Here is a 22,782-nt window from a genome sequence, read left to right as displayed (position 1 = left end):
TAGTTGTGTGCCTTTTCTTTCTTCATTTTATCTTATTCTTCCAAGATTTCCAATACAATATTGAACAAGAGTGATGAGAGTGAATCTCTTAGAAGAAATGTTTTCAGTATGATGTTGGCTGTGGGTTTATCATATACAGCCTTTATTATGTTGAGGTAAGATCCTCTTTTCTTAATTTTTTTCAGTTTTTAATCTTGAATGGATGTTGATTTTTATCAAATGTTATTCTGTATCTATTGCTATCACATGATTTTTATCCTTCATTCTGTTGATGGCTGATATGTTATTGAGTTAATCTGTTGAACCATCCTTGCATCCCTTCAGTTTTTATTTTATCACATTTATCTCTGTGGCTCAGTTCACCACAGTTCTTAGATTGTGTTCCATTTTTAAATTTTCTCACAGTCCTAGACTGTTGTGTTCTTTTTGTCTTTGCATTTCAGTTTGTAAAGCTTCTGTTTACCCATCTTCAGGCCCACTGATTGTTTCCTTGGATGTGTTCAGTCTGCAGATGACCTCATCAAAGCCATTGTTCATTTGTGTTAGAATGTTTTTGATGTCTAGCATTTCCTTTGGAGTTTGTCGTTAGAGTTTCCATCTTTCTGCTTATGTTACCTGTATCTTATAAGTTGTCTACTTATTCTGTTAGAGCCTCTAACATTAACATATTAATCATAATTATTTTAAATTCCCTGTAAATCCAAACTCTGTACTACATGAAAGTGAGTCTGATGCTTGCTTTGTATGTTTGAACTGATTCTTTTTCTTGCTTTTTAGCATACCTTGGAATTTTTTGTTGAAAGTGGACATGATATATTAGATAATAGAAACTGAGGGAAACAGATTTTTTCAAAGATTTGTCAGTCTAGCTGGAAATTGTGCCGTGTGTAATGTTTGCTGTAGCTCTAGGTGTCATCTTCCTCTGGTGCTCTAGTTTTTGAGTTTCCTAAGAACTCCTCCTTGGAGTCTGCATCTTGTCCATCTTTGGGTTGTAATCCCCTGTGGTTATACTGGAGCCCTGTTGATGTGATGTAAGGGAAGGTGTAGGGCAGGAGAAGTTTCCATAATCTTTGGATCGAATCTCGGTGTTCTCATGGGCTTCTGTCACATGGACCTGTCTCCTTCACAAGCATTTCGTAGCCCTTTTCTTCTCATAGGTGAGAAGGGAAGGCCAGGTTAGATAAGGCTCTGGTGAACCCTTTCTTGACAAGTTGGTATTGATTGTATAGGACACTGTGGGTGTACTTCACAGCTCTTAATTCTTCCTAGAGCAGCAGAGGCATCTTCCTTGGTTCTTCATCATGAGAACCTGGTGAATTCCTGGAAGCAAAATGACAAAAATGTGGAGACCTTTTCCAGGACTGCATTTCTTACTCCCGAGCTGGTTCACGCATACTTAGACAACCCAGCAGTTTGTCAAAACTACCACCTAGATGTTCTTATGGCTCCTGTGGCTTCTGCTCCCTGGGAGCCATCTTGGCGGTGTGTGTGTGCGTGTGTCTGTAAAACAAGAATGTTTGTCATATGTGATCATAAAGGCTCTGTCCAGCTTCAGAGTACTGTGTTTCTTATATGGTACTTTACATAAATGCCTGTTTATTAGACACTTACTGAACACACTCTGTGTTAGAATCATTAAATTGGACACCGTGGAAGCCAGACGCTAACAAGCAACTCAGGGGCCAGTGTTGTGGAGTAGCAGGTTAAGCCCATCACCTGCAATGCTGGCATCCCATGTGGGCGTTGGCTCCACTTCTGATCCAGCTTCCTGCTAATGTGCCTAGGAAAGCAGCAGAAGATACCCAAGTGTTTGGACCTCTGTTAGCCACTTGGGAGCCCCTGGTAAAGCTCCTGGCTTCAGCCTGGCCCAGCCCTGGCTGTTGTAACCATTTGGGGAATGAGCTAGCGGTTGGAACATCAATCTCTGTCTCTCCTCTCTCTGTAACTCTGACTTTCAAATAAATAAATAAATCTTTTAAAAAAAATTCATGGAAAATAGAATTAAATGATAAGTTTATTAAAAAAAGAGAGAAGCAGCTGAACAGGGTACAGTAATTAAAATAAGCAGACAACTGATTATGAAACAGGGTCCAGCAAATATAGTGTATGAAGTACAATTTTAGAACAATACATTGACTAATGAATAAATTGAGAAATATTGCAGCAACAGATGCTCTTGTTTGTGTCCAGCACATTCTTTTTCTCTAGGCAAGCAACAAACAGGAAATCTCTCAAGGAACATGATCCACAAAAAAGAAATACCAGTTAGGTGAATGGTATGATATATTTGTCCTCTTGTCCTGACAGTGTACCCAGCTAGGACTTCAAGTCCGTTTTCTATAAAATCTGTTGATGGTCTCAATTGACCTTCCCCTCTAATTATAAAAATAATAAATTGTTTTGGGTTTTTGTTTTGTTTTGTAGAAAATTTGGAACATAGAGCTAGGAGAAACTAGACTTATCACATATGAGTACTTTTAAGGTCTGAGTATATGTCCTTCACACTTGCAAAGTTTTCAATGAAATAAGAAACAATACCTCAGGTTGGTCATAAGATACTGGGAAAATCAGTAAAATATTTTTTTCTTGAAGGCCGTGAGGGGCAGAGACTAGGGGTTTTCTTAAAAGTATGGTGAAGAAGATGCATGGAGGCAGAAAAGCACAGCTCCATTTGGGGAACAATGAGTAACAGAGTTTGTGTGCCGTGTAGCGCGCATGTGAAGCCGCAGTGGAAGATCAGGTAGCTGAGAACCACATTTTTGATGACTTTGGGTTTCAGGCAGAGTAGTATATACTAAATTTAATTTTTCCAAAAAGATTTAGAGGTAAAATGAAGCAAAGGATGTTTCTAACAAGGTGGCTTCTGGCAGTCCTTGCTTACAACTGGATCACTCCATTCTTAAGACAGGTTTAGGGGCCAGTGTGGTGGAGTGGCAGGTAAGACCACTGCCTACAGTGCCAGCACACCACTTGGGCACCAGTCTGAGTCCGGCTGCTCCACGTCTGATCCACTCCTTGCTGAAGCACCTGGGAAGGCAGTGGAGGATGGCTCAAGTACTTGGACCTCTGCCACCCATTCGGGAGACGCAGAAGTTCCTGGCTCCTGGCTTCAGCCTGACCCAGCTCCAGGCATTGTGGCCTTTTGGGGAGTGAACCAGCAGATGGAAGTTCTCTGTCTTTCCCTGCCCCCTCCCATAATTCTGCCTTTAAAATAAATAATCTTAAAAAAAAATAAAAAAGCAGGTATAGTCAGATTTCTCTGCCTCATCTTTGCATTGCCTTTTCCTCTGTGTTCCCCTTTATATATGAAAAGCTAAACTCTCCCTGCCAGTCAGATCTGTTCCTCTACCGTAGGTCACAGCTCTTGTTATATGAAGAAGGCTTAGGTATTTTGTACATTTTCTCTTTCACATGAATTTTATAGTTAGCTTGTCAAATTTTATGAAAACATTTAACTTTAACTGGGCTGGTATTAAATTGTAGATTAATGTGTGTGGAGAATTGACAACTTTAGAAACACTGAGTTTTCCTATCCAGGAACATTATGTATTTTTGGCCTTTTTATATTTGCTTTCTCTTTAATTTTCTTACTGTGGTTTTTGCTTTTTTTTTTTTTTTTTTTAAAGATTTATTTATTTTGAAAAGGTTACAGAGAGAGATAGACAGGCAGCAAGAAAGATCTTGCATCCTCTGGTTCTCTCTCCAGATGGCCAAAACGGTCAGTACTGGGCCAGACTGAAGCCAGGAGAGGCCAAACCACTTGGGCCATCCTCTGCTGCCTTTCCCAGGCTGTTAACAGGGAGCAGGATCAGAAGTGGATCAGCTGGGTCACAAATCAGTGCCCACATGAGATGCCAGCATCGCAGGCCATGGCTTTACTGGCTGAGTCGCAACACTGGCCCCTAGTTTTATATTTTGAAATATACCAAACATAAATATAAGAATAGAGTATAATGTATCAGACACCTATGACCAACTTTATTAGATCTTAACATTATGCCATATATTTCCTTTGTATATATGTTTTGTTTTAATTTTTAATAATAGCAGTAAATATAGAGATGGAAGCTGCTTTTGCATCTCTGATTATTTTCTCCTTCCCCACTTCCCAGAAATACCACAGTGTCAAATATGATAAAGAGAGTTCTTTTTATTCAGTAAAGTGGTTATAATATTATCTGTCAAATTTACTTGCTAGGGTTGCATTTTTATGTGTTTGGGGATGAATATCTATGGATGGATCATAGTGCACAATTGAAACACTGATAGAAAAGCTATGGAGGGGCCAGCGCTGTGGTGTAGCGGGTAAAGCTGCCGCCTGCAGTGCCAGCATCCCGTATGGGTGCCAGTTCAAGATTCGGCTGCTCCATTTCTGATCCAGCTCTCTGCTGTGGCCTGGGAAAGCAGTGGAAGATGGTCCAATTCCTTGGGCCCCTGCACCTGCGTGGGAGACCCAGAAGAAGCTCCTGGCTCCTGGCTTCAGATTGCCCCAGCTCCGGCCGTTGCAGCCATTTGGGGAGTGAACCAGTGGATGGAAGATATTCGTTCATTCATTCATTCTCATTCTCTCTCTCTCTCTCTCTTTCTCTCTCTCTCTCCCCCCCACCCCGCCTTTCTGTAACTCTGCCTTTCAAATAAGTTATAAATCATTTAAAAAATAAAAGCCATGGAATGATTTTTGAAATGTCTGGAATTTAGTGATTTCTGCCTTTTTTAAAATTGTTTTATGTTTACCTGTGGATACACTTGATGAAGAATTTAATATAGCCATTTTGAATTATTTTTTTAAAATCAGACTCATTTTCCTACCTCCCTCATGCTTCAAGATCAATTTCAGACTGGTAGTCATTCGCTGAGAGGACTTGATGTTCCACTCAAGTAGCCAGTGGGTAAATGTTCTCAGTGTGTGGTTACACAGGTCACTGTATTTCAGCCCAGTTCACAATATACAATTATTTCCTGCATCTTCTTTTTGAAAGCCTTTCATGCCTTCTTATGTTTCACAATAGTGAAAGGATACTCTTATTCTTTTATTACTCTACCTTAATGTAAATTTGCAACTTTTTTCAATTATGTTTTTACCTAGATTCTAAATTTAAGAATAAAATATTTATGGATATTTTTAGATTTTTGTCAGTTTTAGATCTAATGCTTAGTTTTCTTTTTAACTTCTCAGGTACTATTCTAAATGATGAGGACTTTCTTTTGCTGGAGCTTTTGCACTGGTTTAAGGAAGAATTTTTTCACTGGGTAAATAACATTTTGTGCACTAAATGTGGTGGACAGACTAAATCTAGAGATGTAACATTGTTACCCAATGAGGAGGAGCTGAAGTGGGATGCAAGAAAAGTAGAAGATCACTACTGTGATGCATGCCAGTTCAGCAATCGATTCCCAAGGTGAGTATCTGGAAAACAGTCAGAAAAATCTGATGGTGGAGTAGATAGGCGTGAAATGTCATTAAGTGAATTTGTCTTCATTTCAAATATTAGAATATATTCTTCTAGGACATAGATCAGCAGATATGACTGCCAGACCAAATCCAGCCCACATGCTTATTTTAATGATTTATTTGTTTGAAATACAGAATTAGAGAGAGGGAGAGACAGAGAGATATTCCATCACCTAGTTCACTACCAATGAACTACAAACTGGCCATGATGGCCAGTGCTGAGCTAGGTCGAAGCCAGGAGCCTGGATCTCGTCTGGGTCACCCACATGGGTGGCAGAGGCCCAAGTTCTTGAACCATCTGCTGCTGTACCAGGCGCATCAAGAGGGAGCTAGATCAGAAGTGGAGCAGCCAGGACTTGAACTAGCACCCATGTGGGATAACTGGTATTGCAGGCAGCTGCATGGTTAACCCACTATAGCACAACACCTGCCCATACATACCATTTTTGTAAATAAAGTTTTATTAGTGTGCCCTGCTGATTCATATACTTATGTTTTGTGAATATTTTCATACCTAATCTTGGGGGTTTAGGAACTCTGTTCCTCATTTGGAACCAGCCCTGCAATATACAGAATATAAGATAAGCAGAATCTAATACCCATTAATTATCTAAAAATCTGTGTTATTTCTTCTCTCAGCATACATTTGCACAGGTCCTTTGCAGAGATTAGAAGATACATGTGTACATGTGTGTCCCTGTCCTGATATACTCTTTCTAGACAATAGAATGTAAACTATTAATCAGTGTGGAGTGGCACTGGCTTACAGATATTGATGCAAAATATTATTTGTTACTCTTTTCCTTTCTAATCATTTGCTTGTTTAACTGTTAGGTCTTCTCTATTTAGGATTTAGATATGAACTCTATTAATAATTAAGGACTAACAAGTCATTTGACTTGGTACTAGTGGAGTATGAAGAGTAGTGTATAGAATACTGTAATTCTGTTACCATTCCTTGATATAAATGTGTACCTTTTTTTCGAATATTGTGTTACCTGAGCTCTGAGTTCATTTAACTTAGTTTAAGCAAGAACATCTGCTTAACAAACTTGCTTATTGCAGGGCCTGTTCATTCGTGCTGTTTCCTTTACTTCCCAAGCTCATGGCTGCCGTCCTCTGCTGGGACACTTTTCCTCCTTCCTGCAAAATAGCTCTCAGCACCACATGCAAATGTTGATGTTCTCTAGTTTTATGATATAATTTTATAATTGGAGTAACTTTGAAAAGAATGCTGCAAAAAATTGTTACGGAATTATTTTATTTATTTGAAAGGCAGAGTTACATAGAGACACAGAGGGAGAGAGGCCTTCCATCCACTGGTGTACTCCTAAGATGGCTACAACTGCTAGTGCTGGACCATCCCGAAGCCAGGAGCCAGGAGCTTCTGGTCTCCCACGTGGGTGCAGCAGTCCAAGCACTTGGGTCATCTTCTGCTGCTTTCCCAGGTGCATTAGCAGGGAGCTGGATCAGAAGTGGAGCATCTGGGACTTGAACCAGAACCCATATGGGATGCTGGCATAGTAGGTGGCAGCTTTACCCACTATCCCTCAAAAAATCAGCTTCTACATTACCAAACATCTCATTTAAATACTTCAGAAGAATAAATTTTAATCAAAATAATCATTGGAAAAATCACATCTTAAATAAAAGTGAGTTTAACTGAGCTAAAATCATTATTGAGTAGTTTGTTAAAGTGTTAATCTTTTAAGTACAATGAGCTAATTAGACCACTCATTAGAGTAATGCTGATGCTTTTAGCAGATGTCCTAGAGAATTTGCCTGTTCAAATCCTGCCTTTTGGCCGGCGCCGTGGCTCAACAGGCTAATCCTCCGCCTTGCGGCGCCGGCACACCGGGTTCTAGTCCCGGTCGGGGCTCTGGATTCTGTCCCGGTTGCCCCTCTTCCAGGCCAGCTCTCTGCTGTGGCCAGGGAGTGCAGAGGAGGATGGCCCAAGTGCTTGGGCCCTGCACACCATGGGAGACCAGGATAAGCACCTGGTTCCTGCCATCGGATCAGCGCAGTGCGCCGGCTGCAGAGCGCCAGCCGCGGCGGCCATTGGAGGGTGAACCAACGGCAAAAGGAAGACCCTTCTCTCTGTCTCTCTCTCTCACTGTCCACTCTGCCTGTCTAAAAAATTAAAAAAAAAAAATAAAAATAAATAAAAATAAAAATAAAAAATCCTGCCTTTCAAAGTCCACTAAATACATCTTCTCCCCAGCCACTCTACCACAACAAAATCCGACCTATTGTGTATATTACATTCGACCATATATTACAGTCACAAAGTGTTAGTTGCTTCTCTCTTAGGAATGTAAATACCTTGGAGGTTGCATGTCTGTTTAATTATTTAGACAAAGAGCCTAGCGCAAAACTTTATATATTATAGACTCTGCAACCAGTATTCCGAAATTTAAAATAAAGAATCATGATTATTATTTAGCATAGAGATGATATAGATTCTTTTAAAATCTTGATTTTGATAATAAATTAAAGCTCCCTTTTTTTTTTAAACAGGTATAATAACCCTGAAAAGCTTTTGGAAACAAGATCTGGACGATGCGGCGAGTGGGCCAATTGTTTTACACTATGTTGCCGAGCTTTAGGGTTTGAAGCTCGCTATGTTTGGGATTACACAGGTACAGAACCTGCTTTGAGCGGAGAGTGGTAGGGCTCTGTAGACTGACCGGTGTAGATTCACCCTGTGAGCCCATCGTTTGTCTGTCACTTTCCACCCTGGTCAGACTCAGCTTCCATTGTCCCTCAGCAACAGTAGCAGCCTCACAGGTTTCTGGAAGGAATTAGAAGTTTTGGAATGTGAAAATCCTTCAAAATGTCCATGGAAAATTGAGCTTGAAGATTTTTATTTTAGTGCAGAAAATGTTGAAATCCATTTATTAGCACTTTACCATGGTATTTATAGTAATGCTATTTCTGTATAGATAAGAACATGTGCTATAGGGATTTTCTTTTTTTAGGAATTTCTACAAAGATTTAATGAACGTAAATTGCACCATTCAAAAGTAATGTAGTAATAGCCTGTGATATTTGTGCTTTTTTTTTTTTTTTTTAAGATTCATTTACTTGAAAGGCAGAGTTATAGAGAGGCAAAGACAGAGGGAGAGAAAGATCTTCCATCTGCTGGTTTGCTCCCCCAATGGCCACAATGGCCAGAGCTGTGCCAATCTGAAGCCAGGAGCCTGGAGCCTCTTCCAGGTCTCCCACACAGGTGCAGGGCCCAAGGACTTGGGCCATCTTCCACTGCTTTCCTAGGCCACAGTAGAGACTGGATCAAAGTGGAGCAGCCAGAACTAGAACCGGTGGCCATATGGGATGCCAAGGTGGCGGCTTCACCTGCTGTGCCGCAGTTCCAGCCCTGGTGCTGTCTTATTTAGAAATAGTTCATGTTTGTCTGCATGTTAAAAAGTTGGATTGTTTTATTCTTAGAATTTTATCTGTTTCTGTTGGTTTTATTAGACTCAAAATCCTCAGTTAATAGTTACTGTTCTCTTAAAAATCAAATGTACAGCACCAATAACCAGAGATCCAGTTAGACCTACTGGGTCTAGATCTCAAAGTCTGAAGAGAGAGAGACTGGTGTTTTAGAAGTGGCGTGGACATCCCAGCAGTGCTAGGCTGAGCCTGCTGACTTCGGCAGTGTTAGTAAATAGGTTTTCCTTCTTTGGAGTCAATTAAGGCTAAAACCAGCTTGCATTAAAGATTATTCCCAAAGTGTTTTGAAACATTTTGAAGAGATAGAGAAATTAATACAAGTATTCTAATCTATATGCAAAAAAATGGTGATATTAACTAAAATTTAGAATGCTACGAATTACCTTATTGTGTGATTCTGATATTAGGGATTATTGTAATTAGTGAAGAGCATTCTGGTTTTATAAACTTAACTTTTACTCCCTTTTTCCATTGTTCTCTCCTGCCTTGCTGGAGTAGACCATGTCTGGACTGAAGTCTATTCCTCCTCGCAGCAGCGGTGGCTGCACTGTGATGCTTGTGAAGATGTCTGTGACAAACCACTCCTGTATGAAGTAGGGTGGGGCAAGAAGCTTTCCTATGTACTAGCATTTTCTAAAGACGAGGTAGGGCAAAACAAACGAAAGTTTTCTTCTAAGAATAAATATAATTTTGACAGTTTTATTGAATTTACCTACAATATGCTGTATAAATTTGAAGTGTATAATTTAAGTCTTGTCATTTGTGTGCAGCTGTGAAATTGTCACTGCAGTCAGTATTCTGTTGTATGGATGCACTATAGTTAGTTTCTGGTTGTTTGCCGAGTGTTATGAACATTCAGGCACACAGATCATTATATGGGCATACACTGTTCTCTGTGTCATGCTTAGGAGTAGAATGACTGTGTCATCCTGAAGTGTATAACTTTTTTTTTTTAAGATTTATTTATTTGAGGCCAGCATTGTGGCAAAGCAAATAAAGCTGCCACCTGCGATGCCGGCATCCCACATGGGCACCAGTTTGAGTCTAGGCTGCTCCACTTCCAGTCTGGCTCCCTGCTAATGGTCTGGGAAAAGCAGCAGAGGATGGCTCAAGTCCTTGGGCCCCTACCACTCATGTGGGAGACCTGGAAGAAGTTCCTGGCTCCTGTCTTCTGTCTGGTCCAGGCCCAGCTATTGCAACCATCTAGAGAGTGAACCAGCGATGTAAGATCTCTCTGTTTCTCCCTCTCTGTCACTCTGCCTCTCAATTAAATAAATCTTTCTAACATTTTTTGTTCATCCCCCAAATGACCACAACAGCCAGGCTGGAGCCAGGAACCTGGAACTCCAACCTGTCCCTGACATGGGTGGCAAGGTCCCAAGTACTTGGGCCATCTTCTGCTACTTTCCCACGTGCCTTAACTGCATTGGAAGAGAAACAGCTGGGACTAAAATCTATGCTGCAATATGGGATGCCAGTATTGTAAGCAGTGACTTCACACTCTGCACCACACTATCAACCCCTATATAACTTTTTAAGAAGCTTCTTAAACTGCTTTTTCGTTAATTTCTTTATTATTTGAGAGACAGACAGCTGTCATCCTTTGGTTCACTTTCCAAATGCCACAGCAGCCAGGCTGAAGCCAAGAGCCAGGAGCTCAATTCAGGAATCCAAAGTGGGCTGCAAAAACTCCACACGCCTGAACCGTTACCTGCATCATCCCAGGTGCATTCCTGGGATCATGAGTGGAGCCAGTACTCAAATGCAGGCGCTCCAAAGTGGAATTGAGGCATCCCAAGCAGTGATTTTCCATTACACTAAATTCTTGCCCCCCAAGAAGTTTTTTAAGTCCTTTATCAGAATTATGCTTTGCGAAAATTTTTCTCCCTCTATAGTTTATCTTTCATGTACTTAATGAATGAAGAAAAAAATACCAATGAATTCAGTTCGTCAGTTTGTTCTTTTATAGGTTATACTTTTTGATGTTGTATGGAAGAGATATTTGCCTAGCCCATGGCAACACTGATTTTATCCTAAGTTTTCTTTTAGAAGTTTTATCTATTTAGGTCTGTGTTCCATTTTCAGTTCATTTTATATATGGTACAAGGTATGGATTGAAGATAATTTTCAACATATGAGTAATGAATTATTATAGCACCATTTATTGAAAAGATCCTTTCTTCATTGAATTATCTTTGCACCTTGGTCAAAACTTAGTTTTTTTTTTTTTTTTTTTTTTTTTTTTTTAAGATTTCACTTATTTATTTGAGAGGCAGACTTATAGACAGAGAGAGGGAGAGAGAGAAAGGTCTTCCATCCGCTGGTTCACTCCCCAAAGAGCCGCAATAGCTGGAGCTGGACCAATCTAAAGCCAGAATCCAGGAGCTTCTTCTGGGTCTCCCACGCGGGTGCACTTCCACTGCTTTCCCAGGCCATAAGCGGAGAGCTGAATTGGAAGAGGAGCAGCTGAGACATGAACTGGCACCCATGTGGGACACCAGCATCTACTACACCATAGTGACAGCCCTGTAATTCAAATTTAATACAATAAAAAGCTTTTGTCTGTTGAATTTTACCCTGGAATAAGTTTTGTATGTAAGTTAACCTAGTACTTTGAAAATGTCGTATTTTAAAACATATTGTTTCTTGAAAGGGTACCTGTTGGAAAATGAATATAAAGTGTATTCTCGGTGGCAGGCACTTGACCTAGCAGTTAAGATACTGGCATCCCATAGTGGATTGTGTGAGTTCAATACCCATCTCTAACTTCTGACCCATCTTCCTGGTAATGTGAACTCTGGGAGGCTCATAGAACTTGTTCTCTACCACCCCTGTAGGAGACGTGGATTGAGTTCCTAGCTCCCAGCTCTAGCTCCTGGTCCCAGGCCGTCTCAGGCATTTGGGAAATGAATCAGTGGATTAGAACTCACACTCACCCACTCTCTCTTTGCCTTTCTGCCTCTCAAATGGATGAATAAATAAATGAATAAATATCATATTCTCTTTCACAAGTTTAAAATTTTAAGCAAAACGCAGCGTTTTTTAAGTTGTGTTTAAAATTACACACATTCCTGCCATTTAACAAATAATGACTGATGGCTATAATCTTATTAAATATTTGTGTTATGTAATTTGTTTCAGGTAGTTGATGTCACTTGGCGATATTCTTGTAAACATGCAGAGGTAATCTCCAGAAGAAATAAGATCACAGAAGACTTACTTCGAGAAACTATCAATAGCCTTAATAAGCAGGTATATGATGGATAACTGTCATTTGTGCTCGGACATTTGACATTTTTTAAGTAATTAAGAATACACAGTTTTCAGCCCATTGACAGACTTAATTGTAGCATTATTTTTTAAGTGAGAATATATTAAGATGTTAAGTATTCTTTTTTGTTTATTGAAAATTTTGAGGATTCATTTTAAATATCATGGATTTCTAGATTAAATTGTCAAAACTCTTCTCAAAATTCAGTGAAACAAAATTTGAATATATATATTACTCAACATAAAAATGTTGTTTACTGGCCGGCTCCGTGGCTTAACAGGCTAATCCTCCACCTTGCGGCGCCGGCACACCAGGTTCTAGTCCCGGTTGAGGCGCCGGATTCTATCCCGGTTGCCCCTCTTCCAGGCCAGCTCTCTGCTATGGCACGGGAAGGCAGTGGAGGATGGCCCAAGTCCTTGGGCCCTGCACCCGCATGGGAGACCAGGAGAAGCGCCTGGCTCCTGGCTTCGGATCAGCGCAGTGCGCCGGCCGCAGCAGCCATTGGAGGGTGAACCAATGGCAAAAAGGAAGACCTTTCTCTCTATCTCTCTCTCTCACTATCCACTCTGCCTGTGGGAAAAACAAAAAATGTTGTTTACTAAAGTCTTTAATATATATGTACATATGTATGTGCATACACCTGTCCATGTATTGAAATTTCTTTTTTTTATTATTATTATTAAACTTTTATTTAATGAATATAAATTTCCAAAGTACAGCTTATGGGTTACAATGGCTTCCCCCCTCCCAAAACTTCCCTCCCACCCACAACCCTCCCCTTTCCCACTCCCTCTCCCCTTCCAATCACATCAAGATTCATTTTCAATTCTCTTTATATACAGAAGATCAGTTTAGTATATGTTAGGTAAAGATTTCAACAGTTTGCCCCCATATAGCAACACAAAGTGAAAAAAAATACTGTTGGAGTACAGTTATAGCATTAAATAACAGTGTAAAGCACATTAAAGACAGAGATCCTACATAATATATTTTTTTAAAAAAATTAATTAATTTTCTATGCCATTTCCAATTTAACACGAGGTTTTTTTTTTTTTCATTTCCAATTATCTTTATATACAGAAGATCGATTCAGTATATAATTAGTAAAGATCTCATCAGTTTGTACCCACGAAGAAACACAAAGTGTAAAAATACTGTTTCAGTACTAGTTATAGCATCACTGCACATTAGACAACACATTAAGGACAGATCCCACATGGGATGTAAGTACACAGTGACTTCTGTTGCTGACTTAACAATTTGACACTCCTGTTCATGGCGTCAGTAATCTCCTTAGGCTCTAGTCATGAGTTGCCAGGGCTATGGAAGCCTTTAGAGTTCGCTGACTTTGATCTTATTCTGATAGGGTCATAGTCAAAGTGGAAGTTCTCCCCTCCCTTCAGAGAAAGGTACCTCCTTCTTTGATGGCCCCGTTCTTTCCACTGGGATCTCACTCACAGAGATCTTTCATTTAGGTCGTCTTCTTTTTTTTTTTTTTTTTCTTTTCCATGGTATCTTGGCTTTCCATGCCTACAATACTCTCATGGGCTCTTCAGCCAGATCCAAATGCCTTAAGGGCTGATTCTGAGGCCAGAGTGTTGTTTAGGACATCTGCCATTCTATGAGTCTGCTGTGTATCCCACTTCCCATGTTGGATCTTTCTCTCCCTTTTTGATGCTATCAGTATTAGCAGACACTTGTCTTGTTTGTGTGATCCCCTTTACTCTTAGACCTATCAGAGCCATCAATTGTGAACTGAAATTGATCACTTGGACTAGTGAGATGGCATTGGTACATGCCACCTTGATGGGATTGTATTGGAATCCCCTGGCACATTTCTAACTCCACCATTTGGGGCAAGTCCGATTGAGCATGTCCCAAATTGTTAAAAAAAAAAAAAACATGTTGTTTACTAAAGTCTTTATTATATATGTACATATGTATGCGCATACACCTGTCCATGTATTGAAATTTCTGACAGGAAATTATTAACAAGGGTGACTTCTGAGAAGAGGAACTGAATGTCCAAGATGGAAAATTTTACTATCCATGTAGACTTTTTTCATAATTAAAAACTAGTTTTCCAGCGCCAGCGCCATGGTGCAGTAGGTTAGTCCTCTGCCTGTGGCACCAGCATCCCATATGGGCGCCAGTTCTAGTCCCGGCTGCTCCTCTTCTGATCCGGCTCTCTGCTATGGCCTGGGAAGGCAGTGGAGGATGGCCCAAGTCCTTGGGCCCCTGCACCTGCGTGGGAGACCCTGAGGAGGCTCCTGGCTCCTGGCCATAGCGGCCGTTTGGGGAGTGAACCAGCAGATGGAAGACCTCTCTCTCTCTCTCTCTCTCTCTGTCTCTTCCTTTCACTGACTGTAACTCTACCTCTCAAATAAATAAATAAAATCTTAAAAAAAAACTAGTTTTCCTTTTGACAGTTAACATAAGGCAGACCACCTTAGTCCAGTTAGTAGTTGAGGTTCAAGGTAAGGTTTCAGTCCGTCCTGAATTTGTTCTTTCTTCTGGTGTAAACTCTTCTGAGATCCCATCCAGAAAATTTAGATAATTTGTCTTTCTCCTTTCCAATTTGTATACCTTTGATTTCTTTTCCTTGCTTAATGGCTCTGGCTAAAGCTTCTAAAACTGTTACTGATGGCAGTGGTGGAAGTGGGCTTCCTTGTCTTGTTACAGATCTTAGTGGAAATGCTTCTAGTTTTTCCACATTCAACGTGATGCTAGCTGTGGATTTGTTGTATATGTCGCCCTGATTGTGTTAAGGAATGTTCCTTCTATACCCAGTTTGCTTAAGGTGTTCATCATGAAGTGTTGTATTTTATCAAATGCTTTCTCTGTATCTGTTGAGATAATCATATGGTTTTATTCTTCAGTTTGTTAATGTGATGTATCACCTTTATTGATTCATGTATGTTGAATCATCCCTGCATACCAGGAATAAATATCACTTAGTCCAGGTGAATGATCTTTCTGATGTGTTGAATTCTATCAGCTAGTATTTTGTTGAGGATTTTTACATCTACATTCACCAGTGATATTGGTCTGCAGTTTTCTTTCTTTATTTTATCTTTTTCAAGTTTTGGAATTAAGGTGATGCTGACTTCATAGGAGGAGTTTGGGATGATTCTCTTCCTTTTAATTGTTTTGAATAGCATGAGAAAAAAATGAAATTAGTCTTTTTTTAATCCATTCAGTCAGTCTGTATCTTTTATTTGGAGAATTAATAAATAATTAATATTCCTATTGTTTGTTTTGGATTTCCTTTGTACTTTATTGGGAGATTTTCTGCCTTCATATTCTTTGTGTTTCTGTGTGTAGCACATCCTAAGCATTTATAAGACTGAACAAGTGGTGACAAATTTTTTCAATATCTATTTATATGGAAGGTCTTTATTTCACCTTCATTCGTAAATGAGAGCGTCAAAGAGTCGAGTATTCTGGGTTGACAGGGTTCTGTGTTTGTTTTATTTTAGGACTTAGATTATGTTTCTCAGTTCTCTTCTAGACTGTAGGGTTTCTGATGAGAAATCAGTTATCAGCCTAGTTGGAGATCTTCTGAAGGTAATCTTGTATTTCTCTGATGCACATCATAGAATCTTTTCTCTATGTTTCAGTGTTGAAAGTTTGACTATAATGTGTTATGATGAAGATCTCTTCTGGTCAGATTTAGTTCTATGTGCTTGCTGTATTTAGATGCCCCTTTATTTTTCCAAATTAGGAAAGTTTTCTGCTATTATTTCACCAAATAGACCTTCTAATCAATTCTCTCCACAGCTTCAGGCCACATATGTTAGGTCATTTAATGGTATTCCATAAGTCTCTAACATTTTTTCAGTTTTTCTCTTTTTTGATCTGAGATATTTCCGAAGATTTGTCTTCTATCTTGATGTTCTTTCTTGTGCCTCACTAAGTCTGTTGTTAAAGCTTTCCAACTATATCTTTTATTAAACATATTGAATTTTTCATTTCTTTTTTTAAAGATTTATTTATTTGTTTGAAAGAGTTACACAGAGAGAGAAGAAGAGGTTCAGAGAGAGAGAGAGAAGTCTTCCATCTGCTGGTTCACTCCCTTATTGGCCACAATAGCCAGAGCTATGCCGTTCCGAAGCCAGGAGCAAGGGGCTTCCTCTGGGTCTCCCACGGTGCAGGGACCCAAGGCCTTGGGCCATCTTCTACTGCGCTCCCAGGCCCTAGCAGAGAGCTGGATCAGAAGTGGAGCAGCTGGGTCTCAAACCAACGCTCATACGGGATGCCAGCACTTCAGGCAGTGGCTTTACCCTCAATGCCACAGCGCCGGTTCCTGAATTCTTCATTTCTGATTTTCAGTTTGATTTCTCTCCAGAATCTCTATCTCATAGGAAAATGTTTAATCCATGTCATGTATAGATTTCTTTACCTCCTAAATGTGCTTCTCATTGTTTTTCAGTAATCTTATGATCAATCTTTTGAATTCCTTTTCAGGGGTTTCACTGATCTCCTCTTCACATTCTGTTGTTGTGTTCCTTTGGAAGAGTCGTATTGTCTTCCTTGTTCATGTTTCTCTTGTTTCTATATTTATTTTTAGGCATTTGTGGAACCACTTGTTGGTTTTTTCCTCTAATGGCTTTAGGTTTGAAATATGCCCCTTGGTGTAGTGGAGTGTCTGCTCCTTTAGTGGATATTCAAAGGCATCTGCTGGATGGGTCAGGGAGCTCCACTCAGTGCTCTGAGTGTGGTCCAGGAGGCCAGGGTGCCACCCAAGTTGGGCATAGTAGATTGGGCATAGTAGATTGCCCATACCTTCATACTCAGCAGGTGGTATGATCATGTCAGCTGGTGTGATCTCTACCTCACCCGCCTCCTTTCTACCAAGGTGATCGATGCCCAGGGTGAGCTCATAGTGGTGGGTACACAGCTTACCCACTCAATCGCATTAACCATGCAGAGGATGTGTGTGGTCCTCAGTATGAGCAGTGACCCACTCCAAGCAGTCAGGAAACGCTGAGCCTCTGAACCCAGACACAGTGATTGCCTAGAGACTCAGAGCTCCACGCCCTCCCATGCAGTCAGCATTCCCACAGTCACATGGAGTAGGGATCTACCCTCAAGCGCTGCAAGGCTGCTCCTTCCACAGAGAGAGCCACGGCATTCCCAGTGCTAGCTGCCTGTCAGTATTCTGCCTTGGCAGTTTGAGTACAGGCACCAGTAATACAGCAGGGAGGAGAGTACCTCACAGGCTTAAGTGGGTGCCCAGCCCCATGCCAACCCTCTAGGCCAGACTCACAATCAGCAGGGACCATGGATTTATCCCACAGATAAAATTCCTTAGTCATACATGGGGAAGCCATAGCAGCCTATACTCCCCTGTTACGATGGCGCTCCCTCCCTGCTATTTGCCAGGAGACCTTGTGGAGGGGATCAGAAACAGGCAGTGTGCTCTTGCTTCACGGGGTTAGATGGGCACCCTACCCCACCGCTAGCACTCGAGGCTGGACTCAGAGTCTGCGTGGTCTGCAAGGTTCTCCCTTAGGAAATATCAGTGACACGGCTGCGGCAGTCTCTTCTCATTTCTCTAAGAAGATGGCATCTCTTGACACTGATTCTCATAGCGTAGGAGCAGAACAGAGGAGCACTGTGCAACTTCACCACTGACTATGATGCTTAGAGTTTGGAGGGGAAAGAAGCAAGCAGCCTAGCTTCCCTGCTCCAAACCTGGCAGTTGTCAGGCCCTAGTCAGCTCCCGAGGCTGAAGAAAAGTGGGTGACTATGGAATCCTGCCCAGCTAAAGCTGTGCGCCGGGAGACACACAGCAGTTTCTTCTACCTTGTCATGATACAATGGTGGCTCGCAGCCTTTAGCCGGCTGCACCACACAGCTGGCTGCACTGGCGTCTGTCTGCTCTCCTCTTGTCCCACAGTGTCTGTCTTGTTTTTTTTTCACTTCTTTGCCAAAAATTTCTGTCAGTTAGCCCTCTGGAAATATGTTCTTCCCTTGTTCTTTCCATATCCCAGGGCAGCTGAAGTTAGCGTGGCTACCCCCTGTTCAGCCCTCTTAGATCTCCAGCTCTTCTTGGTGGGACAGTTGGTCTGACCAGTATGGCAGGAGGAGAACGTGCTATCTCCATTTGTAATCAGGATAGTTGGTTTCATGGAGAGTTGGAAATGGGTGTCCTTAAATGATTTCTCAAGATGAAAGTTGTAAAGTTACTAATTTTCTTAAGATTTTATTTATTTATTTATTTGAGAGGTAGAGTTACAAAGAGAAAGGAAGGGAGAGACAGAGAGAAAGGTCTTCCATCCGCTGGTTCACTCCCCAGATGGCCACAACGGCCAGAGCTGGACCAATTTGAAGCCAGGAGCCAGGAGTTTCTTCCAGGTCTCCAAGGTGGGTGCAGGGCCCCAAGCACTTGGGACATCTTCTACTGCTTTCCCAGGCCATAAGAGAGAGCTATATCAGAAGAGGAGCAGCCAGGGCTAGATTTGGCGCCCATTTGGGATGTTGGCTCTGCAGACGGAATCTTAGCCCACTAAGTCACGGCGCCGGCCCTGTAAAGTTATTTTAAGTTTTGCACAATGTGCTTTTTCTTTTCCAAATAATACATTTGTGAAAATAAAATTAGTTACTTCCTTTAATATCTATTAAAATACAAATCTCTATTGTATATCCTTTATAGTGAACCTCTCCAGTCCCCTAAACCTAACTTTCCAAAATATGAATTACAGAGGCAACTATCTTTATCAGAAAACAGAAGAAAAGAACTTCTCCAGAGAATAATTGTGGAACTTGTGGAATTTATATCTCCCAAATCCCCTAAAGCTGGAGAACTGGGTGGAAGAGTATCTGGGTCAGTGGCTTGGAGAGTAGCCCGAGGTGAAATGGGACTACAGGTATTTAATTTTTTCTAGCATTATAATCTTTTTACTTTCTTGCATAATATGCTATGATCTGTCTCCAGAAAAATGCATTAACTGTGACGTTTCACGGTTGATGTCCAGTTGGGTTTTTTTCTAGATTTGGGCTGTTAAAAATTGTGTGTAAATATTTATCTGCATGTTTTCAGTGAATATATTTATGCATTTCTGTTGAATATATACCTACAAGTGAACAGAGTATGTAACAGAATATGACTATGTTCAGCTTTAATAAATACTCTCAAACAATTTTTCCAAAGTGATTGTGTCAGTTACACTCTGGCCAACAGCATATCAGATTCTTCTACATCTTTGCCTTCTCTTGGTGTCATCTGTCGTTTTCATTTTAGCAGTTTGAGTGGTATATTGTGATTTTAATTTGCATTTTGGTGATGACTAATGAAGCTGAGTGTGTCTCTTTAAATTTTTGGATATCCTCTTTTCAGAAATGTCTGTTCAGGTCTTTCAAAATAAGACTTTAATGCATTTTTTTAAACCATATTTGACTTTTTTTTCTGCATATGAGAACTATACAGTGGAAAAAATAGGAATTTGGATCATTCAGCTGTTTTATTTCTTGGGATATGCTCGCATACATTTGATATTGGCAAGAAATGATTGCTGATGTGATTTACTGATATATTTTCAAACTAATTTTAAGATATCAGTTGATTAGTGTCTCGATATTTAGTCATTAAGACTGGAAATATAATTTATATAGTTAAGTGGTATGGTTAAGGGGCCTGGTAAAAATCAGTGTGATAGGTTCAGTAATGGACATTAAGAAGGTACAGGCCAGCACTGCGGCTCAATAGGCTAATCCTCCACCTTGTGGCACCGGCACACCAGGTTCTAGTCCTCGTCGGGGCGCCGGATTCTGTCCCAGTTGCCCCTCTTCCAGGCCAGCTCTCTGCTGTGGCCCAGGAGTGCAATGGAGGATGGCTCAAGTGCTTGGGCCCTGCACCCCATGGGAGACCAGGAGAAGCCCCTGGCTCCTGGCTTCAGATCAGTGTGGTGCGCCGGCCGCAGCGCGCCGGCCGCAGCAGCCATTGGAGGATGAACCAACAGCAAAGGAAGACCTTTCTCTCTGTCTCTCTCTCTCTCTCTCACTGTCCACTCTGCCTGTCAAAAACTAAAAAAAAAAAAAAAAAAAAAAAAAAAGGTACACTGTCCCTTGCCTTTAGGGAGCTTAAAATTAAATCATTGAAAAGTATTAAACGTAAATGTTTAGGAAGACATTAATGAAAAATGCTTGAAAGGAAAATAACTTATCTCACTATTGATATCAGTTCTAACTACTTTTGCTAGATTTGCCCATTGTTGCAACTCATTTCTCTAGTAAAGGAATATGGCCAAAACTAGTGAATTATCAATAAATTTAATGTTTGCTTTTTAATTTATCCCATCATTTGTAGCAGGCAGTAAGAAGTGTTAGTTGAGCCATAGAATTACAAGATCTGAATTCAACAAATAATTAAAATCATTGCTGATGCAGTGCAGTTTACAAGTGTGAATCTAAATGAAGCCAAATAAAAAGAGCTAATTTAATTCACAGCTGTTGTCAGTTGAAAACATGGATATTATTTAGGTTTTTATTTCGTTTTGTGGATAGATGTGCTTCCACTGGGATGGCATGTAAGTTGCTTAAAGTTTAAAAATATGAAACAGGCAACAGACCTGCACTATTTTCCCTCATGAAAATCATGAAAATTTTTTTAATTTCTCACTTGCAGGAGGCCATTTTAGGGTCACAGATGCAAAAGGAAAAAAATTTCCCCTTTAGCAATGGATATTTGTTTTTAAAAAAGAAAAATCTATTGCTAACGAACATCTAAAGTAAATAGAGGGGTGGGCATTTGGTGCTGTGGTTAAAAAACTGTGGGATACCCACATACTCTATAATAGAGTGCCTGGGTTTGAGTCCTGGCTCTACATCCAGTTAGTCTCCTGCATGGCTGAAGTAGTGGGTCTCTGCCACCTCTGTGGAATTTCCAGATGAAGTTCTGGACTCCTGACTTCAGCCTGGCCTAACCCCAGCTGTGGTAGGCATTTGAGAAGTGAACCAGTAAATGGGAAATCTCTGTCTCTCTGCCTTTCAGGTGAATAAAAATAATGAATAATTTTAAGTAAACATAAAATGTTAATCCTAAAAATTTTTGGAACTAAATTTTTTAGTCAGTAGAGAAAGTAAAAAAGCCCTTGTATTATTTCCAGAAACCTTTTATTTAATGAATACAAACTTCATGCATTTCATAAATACAACTTTAGTAACAGTGATTCTTCCTACCCTACCTGCCCTCCCATATACACTATCACCCTTCTTCCTCCTCCCTCTCCTATTCCCATTCTTATTTTTTAATCAGATCTGTTTTCAGTTACATTTATATACATAAGATGAACACTATTCTAAGTAACAAGTGCAACAGATAATATTGAAGAAAAAAAAAAACTGTTCCTCAACAGAGGAGACAAGGGCTGTTCAGTAATTGCATCAATTTCACTTCTAGAGATTATCTTTTAGGTACTTTATTAGTTATCACAGGTCAGGGAGAGCATATGTATTTGTCCTTTTAAAACTAGCTTATTTCACTAAGTATGATGTTTTCCACGTTCATCCATTTTGTTGCAAATGACAGGACTTCATTTTTTTTAAACACTTTGTAGTATTCCATGGTGTGTATATCCCATAATTTGTCCAGTCTTCAGCTGATGGACATTTTGCTGTTGTGAAGTGAGCTGCAGTAAACAAGGGGATACAGATAACTGTTTCAGATACTGCTTTCATTTCCCTTGGGTAAATTCCCAGGTGTGGGATGGCTGAGTCACATGGTGGGTCTAGATTCAGATTTCTGAGGTAACTCCATACTGTCTTCCACAGTGACTATACCAGTTTACGTTCCCACCAACAGTGGATTAGGATACTTTTTTCCCCACATCTTCACCAGCATTTGTTGATTGTTGATTTCTGTATGAATTAAGGTGATTCTGGCTTCACAGAAGGAGTTTGGGAGGATTCCTTCCCTTTCAGTTGTTTTGAATAGTTTGAGAAGAATTGGAGTTAATTCTTCTTTAAATGTCTGGTAGAATTCAGCAGTGAAGCCATCCGGTCCTGGGCTTTTCTTTGTTGGGAGGGCCCTTATTACTGATTGTTTCTTTCTTGGTTATTTGTTTGTTTAGGTTTTCTGTCTTCCTTGCTCAATTTAGGTGTGTTGTGTGTCCAGGAATCTATCCATTTCTTCTAGGTTTCCCAATTTCTTAGCATACAGCTCTTTGTAGTGATTTCTGATAATTCTTTTTATTTCTGTGATATCTGTTGTTACCTGTCCTTTTTCATCTCAAATTTTATTGATTTGGATCTTCTCCCCCCCCCCCCTTTTTTTTTTCTTAGTTTGGCCAGTGGTGTGTCAATTTTGTTGATTTTTTTTTTTCCAAAAAACCAGCACTTCATTTCACTGATCTTTTGTATTTTTAAGCACCAATTGCTATAAACTTTCCTCTTAACACTGCTTTTGTTGTATCCCCGTAAGTTTTGATATGTTGAATTGTTGTCTTCATTTATTTTCAGAAAATTTTTTAATTTCTCCAGTGACCCCACTGTTCATTCTAGAGCATGTTGTTCAGTCTTCATGTATTTGCATATGTTCTAAAGATTCTTGAGTTGTTCATTTCCAGCTTCATTCCATTGTGGTCAGAGGAGATGCATGGTATGA

The 22,782-nt window shown here is 40.2% G+C and overlaps 1 protein-coding gene across 2 annotated transcripts in view; it reads left to right on the top strand.

The window, feature by feature from the left end:
- NGLY1 (N-glycanase 1) overlaps positions 1 to 22,782 on the top strand; it is a 71,566-nt gene that overhangs the window by 33,019 nt on the left and 15,765 nt on the right. For both annotated transcript variants that reach the window (XM_062215388.1, XM_062215393.1), the window contains exons 5-9: positions 5,177 to 5,399; positions 7,970 to 8,091; positions 9,404 to 9,549; positions 12,047 to 12,157; positions 18,884 to 19,048. In XM_062215388.1, the coding sequence (XP_062071372.1) occupies positions 5,177 to 5,399; positions 7,970 to 8,091; positions 9,404 to 9,549; positions 12,047 to 12,157; positions 18,884 to 19,048 (767 nt within the window). The remainder of the gene's footprint in view (positions 1 to 5,176; positions 5,400 to 7,969; positions 8,092 to 9,403; positions 9,550 to 12,046; positions 12,158 to 18,883; positions 19,049 to 22,782) is intronic.

This window comes from Lepus europaeus, chromosome 2 (assembly GCF_033115175.1).
Source record: "Lepus europaeus isolate LE1 chromosome 2, mLepTim1.pri, whole genome shotgun sequence".
In the NCBI taxonomy this organism is placed as follows: Eukaryota; Metazoa; Chordata; class Mammalia; order Lagomorpha; family Leporidae; genus Lepus; species Lepus europaeus.
This window is presented reverse-complemented; position numbering and strand designations above follow the sequence as displayed.